The sequence below is a fragment of the Stegastes partitus genome, unplaced genomic scaffold, assembly GCF_000690725.1.
Source record: "Stegastes partitus isolate 25-593 unplaced genomic scaffold, Stegastes_partitus-1.0.2 Scaffold549, whole genome shotgun sequence".
NCBI lineage: Eukaryota > Metazoa > Chordata > Actinopteri > Pomacentridae > Stegastes > Stegastes partitus.
In genome coordinates, this window is record NW_007578280.1 from 79,371 (window position 1) to 82,930 (window position 3,560).

The 3,560-nt window shown below is 39.2% G+C and overlaps 1 protein-coding gene across 1 annotated transcript in view; it reads right to left on the bottom strand.

Annotated features, from left to right (window-relative positions):
- lamb2 (laminin, beta 2 (laminin S)) overlaps window positions 1-3,560 on the bottom strand; it is a 72,301-nt gene that overhangs the window by 21,372 nt on the left and 47,369 nt on the right. The window contains exons 12-14 of the mRNA XM_008288263.1: window positions 2,078-2,213; window positions 1,366-1,524; window positions 85-212 (exon numbers count right to left, since the gene is read on the bottom strand). Of these exons, the coding sequence (XP_008286485.1) occupies window positions 85-212; window positions 1,366-1,524; window positions 2,078-2,213 (423 nt within the window). The remainder of the gene's footprint in view (window positions 1-84; window positions 213-1,365; window positions 1,525-2,077; window positions 2,214-3,560) is intronic.

Sequence of the window (3,560 nt, forward strand, 5' to 3'; positions counted from 1 at the left end):
TCCTTCGTTCACCTGTACGCTCCAGTGAGTTCCTTTTTATCTGTTAGAGTTTGTTTATTTCCTGCCAGACTGAGAGCTGCTGACCTGGATCCGGCCGGCAGAGAGACGCTGATCCTGTCGTCGTCTGGGATGGTGTTTCCACAGGGGCTGCTGGTGGGAATCGGGCCCGGACGGATCACTGTGATCCTCACCTCCTCCCAGTCCCGAGGCATCTGCACAGGGTCAGCATGTAGTTTAATTAGTCTGCATCCCTCAGTAGACATGATGACTAAACCAACTAAACTACATTCCTGTTCAGCTAAACTGCACCCTGAGCTACGTTTTAAAGGTAACTGAATTTATTTTGAAGTAAAAGCAATTTGCAACTCTGGAGGCGACAAATCGTGAACCAGACTTGAACCCAGAAAACCAGAGTTCAGTTTTCTGTTGTATAGCGTTCTGCTTCGGTTCAGGCTCAAACCTCTGCTGTTATTTAAGAGTAATATATAATATATGCTGAGCTGATGTATTTTATTTTGGTAAGTTGTCCTTCCTACGGTTTCCTTTGACATTAAACTACATCTGGTTGTCTGCTCATACTGAAAACAATACTTGGCTTGGTTTGCGAAAACTTTTGTTTGACATTTTAACCCGTTAAGGTCAGAATCAGGTTTAAGCACAAACCTTGGTTGTTTATTAAGAGTAATTTATGCGATAAACTGTGTTTTATTTTGATTATTCTAATTTGTCCCCCCTTCTGTTTCTGCTGATGTTTGAACTACATCTGGTTGTCTGTTCATATTGAACATAAGAACTGGGAAAGCTACAAATAAGTTGATCTTTGGGATAAATTTGTCTGAACTGAACGAACATGATTTGGTTCAGTTTAGGAAAAAATAACCCTGTTACATGAGCTGGGTTTGGGTACAAACCTTTGTTATGTTTTCAGAGTAATTTATAAGACATACTGTGATTTTTAAATTCATTATTACAACTTGTCCCTTCTGCCGTTTCCTCTGACATTTTAATTATATCCGGTGTCGATATTAAATGTACGGACTGGGAACGCTACAAATAAATCTGCTTTATGTGGTCAAGTTTGGGAAAATTTTAGCTTGTTAGACACTTTTACATGTTAGGTTGTTGATACATTTGAAACTATTTGGTTGGTCACTATTTGTTTTGGGTTAAAATCACTAAAATCACAAAATACTTGTAGCATCTCTTCTGTTTTTTTCTCAACTGGGTAACCATGGTGACAAGTCCCGCCCCATCTAACATATGACTGGCTGAAGCAGTAAATTAAACAGAATTACACAGAATAGATTAACGATGAGCGACACACAAACACAATCAGGCAGAAAATATAAATCTGTGGCGCCTGACCTGCGTCTCGTAGCGGACGAGCAGGTCGTACTCCATGGAGTACGGCACGTCGCTGATCACCAGCTCCAGCGTGCCGCCTTCAGGGACCCGAGCGAAGCCGAGCCCGGTCCACGAGGCCGGTCGGCCGGGCTGGTGCTCCCTGGTCTCCAACACGCTGCCCTGAGAACACACAGAGATCTCATCTTATCATTCAGACATCACAGGAAGTTTGGTTTTTAGGAAACACGGTTGTCACAGTTTGTTTAATAGAGTCTCAATCACACGCAAAAGAAAGAAAAACAGGACGCGCTGCAGATTTAAAAACACAGAGAAGGTTTCTGTGAGCAGCTCAAATACAATGAAAGAAAATATAAATACAGTTTATGCACTAAAACTGAGGCAGCAGATTGCAGGAAATGCAATGAACCTTAGTTTGGTGAATATACATGAAGTCAGGTTCTAGTTATCCAGTTAACATGGAGAACGGAAATGAGTTAATTATTTAAGATAAACTGAAATATTGAGTTGATCTGAAAACTTGTGCATTTGTAAATATTGACAGAACATGAATAAAAAATGTAATTAACTCTACACGTCCATGATTTACAATTAGGTTATAATCATCTCTATTAATCAGTGCATTGATCTGAGTTCAGTCATCTGCTTTACCTGCTGTAACTGTATTTGTATGTGAGCCTGAATAACGATGTGCTGAGGATGAAAGCAGCCTCACCTGTCCCATTTTGGCCGCCTCCGCCTCGTACAGGAAGTGATCCAGAGCCATGAAGAAGTATCCAGACTCCACCTGAGTGCACTGACGTCCCACCATGTGGCTTCGGCAGCGACACTGACCGCTGTCCATGGAGCAGCTACGAGTGATACACGTTTATTATGTCACTGCCACGGTTTGTATACAGAAAAATACAAAAACCTTACCAAAACATTCCACTTTCTATAACAACACAACCGTGTGTACTGCACTGGGATGGTTAGCACGTTAGCACGTTAGCATGTGACAGTTACACTAAACACAAAGTCCAGTCGAGGCTGAAGACGCTGGTGTTAAATGTGAAGAGTGCAGAAAAAATGTCTTTTTAAAATATCTTGATCTGAAGATGTTAAAAGGTGAGAACATTTATTAGGATTCATCACGAGTGGAACAAGAATTTGTTCATCAAATGCAATTATGGAGGTGAAGGGGAACGTTCCCATAACATCGGCTAACGTTACCTACAAGTTCTAATAATGTGTAAAAGAGAACATTTTAATCTGATGTTCAAAGAAACGTTTTAAAAATATTTATTATTCCAAATGATGTTCCTGTGAGGTCAAAAGTGAACTAAGACAGAACGTTTTAACATTCAGAGGATGTTTGGAGGATGTTTTTAACTTATGTTCCATGACAACAGAAGAAGAACGTTCTCAAACCGACAACAAGATGTTACGTTCATATGTCACCATGTAGAAAACGTCTTTCGAGAACTTTATCCTCTCTTTAAAAAGAACATTCTGGGAACTTAAAGAAAACTTCAGGCTCAAAATGAACTTTTTCTTTCTTAGAACATCTTTGGAACAAAAAAAAATTCTAGCTGAGGCCAGCAGGCAGGGAACGTTCCCACAATATTATCTAACATTACCTACAAGTTCTAATAACGTTTTAAAGAAAACATTTTAATCCAACGTTCAAAGAACTTTTTAAGGATATTAATCATTTCTAATAATGTTCCTGAGAGGTTACAAGTGAACCAAGACAGAACGTTTTAATGTTCAGAGGATGTTTGGAGGACGTTGTCAGATTCTGTTCCATGATAACAAAAGAACGTTCTCAAACCAACATTCAAAAAACGTTTTCAAGATGTTATCGAGGCCTCAGAAGACAGAATGTGTTTTTATGAAAACGTTCCTGTAATTTAATATATCAACAGACGTGAAACATTGTTCCTGCAAAATCCTGAGAACATTTTATGAATGTTGCTGTTGACAATGTTCTTCCAGAAAACGTTACCACAATGTTACATGATAACAAAAGAACTTTGTCAATACAACATTTAAAAAGTGTTTTTAAGATTTTACTGACGCCTCAGAAGACAGAATGTGTTCTAATGAAACGTTCCTGTAATTTAATACGTTAACAAAGGTGGAACATGTTGTCTGCAATGTTCTGAGGATGTTTTGGGGATGTTGCTGTTGAGAACGTTCTTCTAGAAATCGTTCCC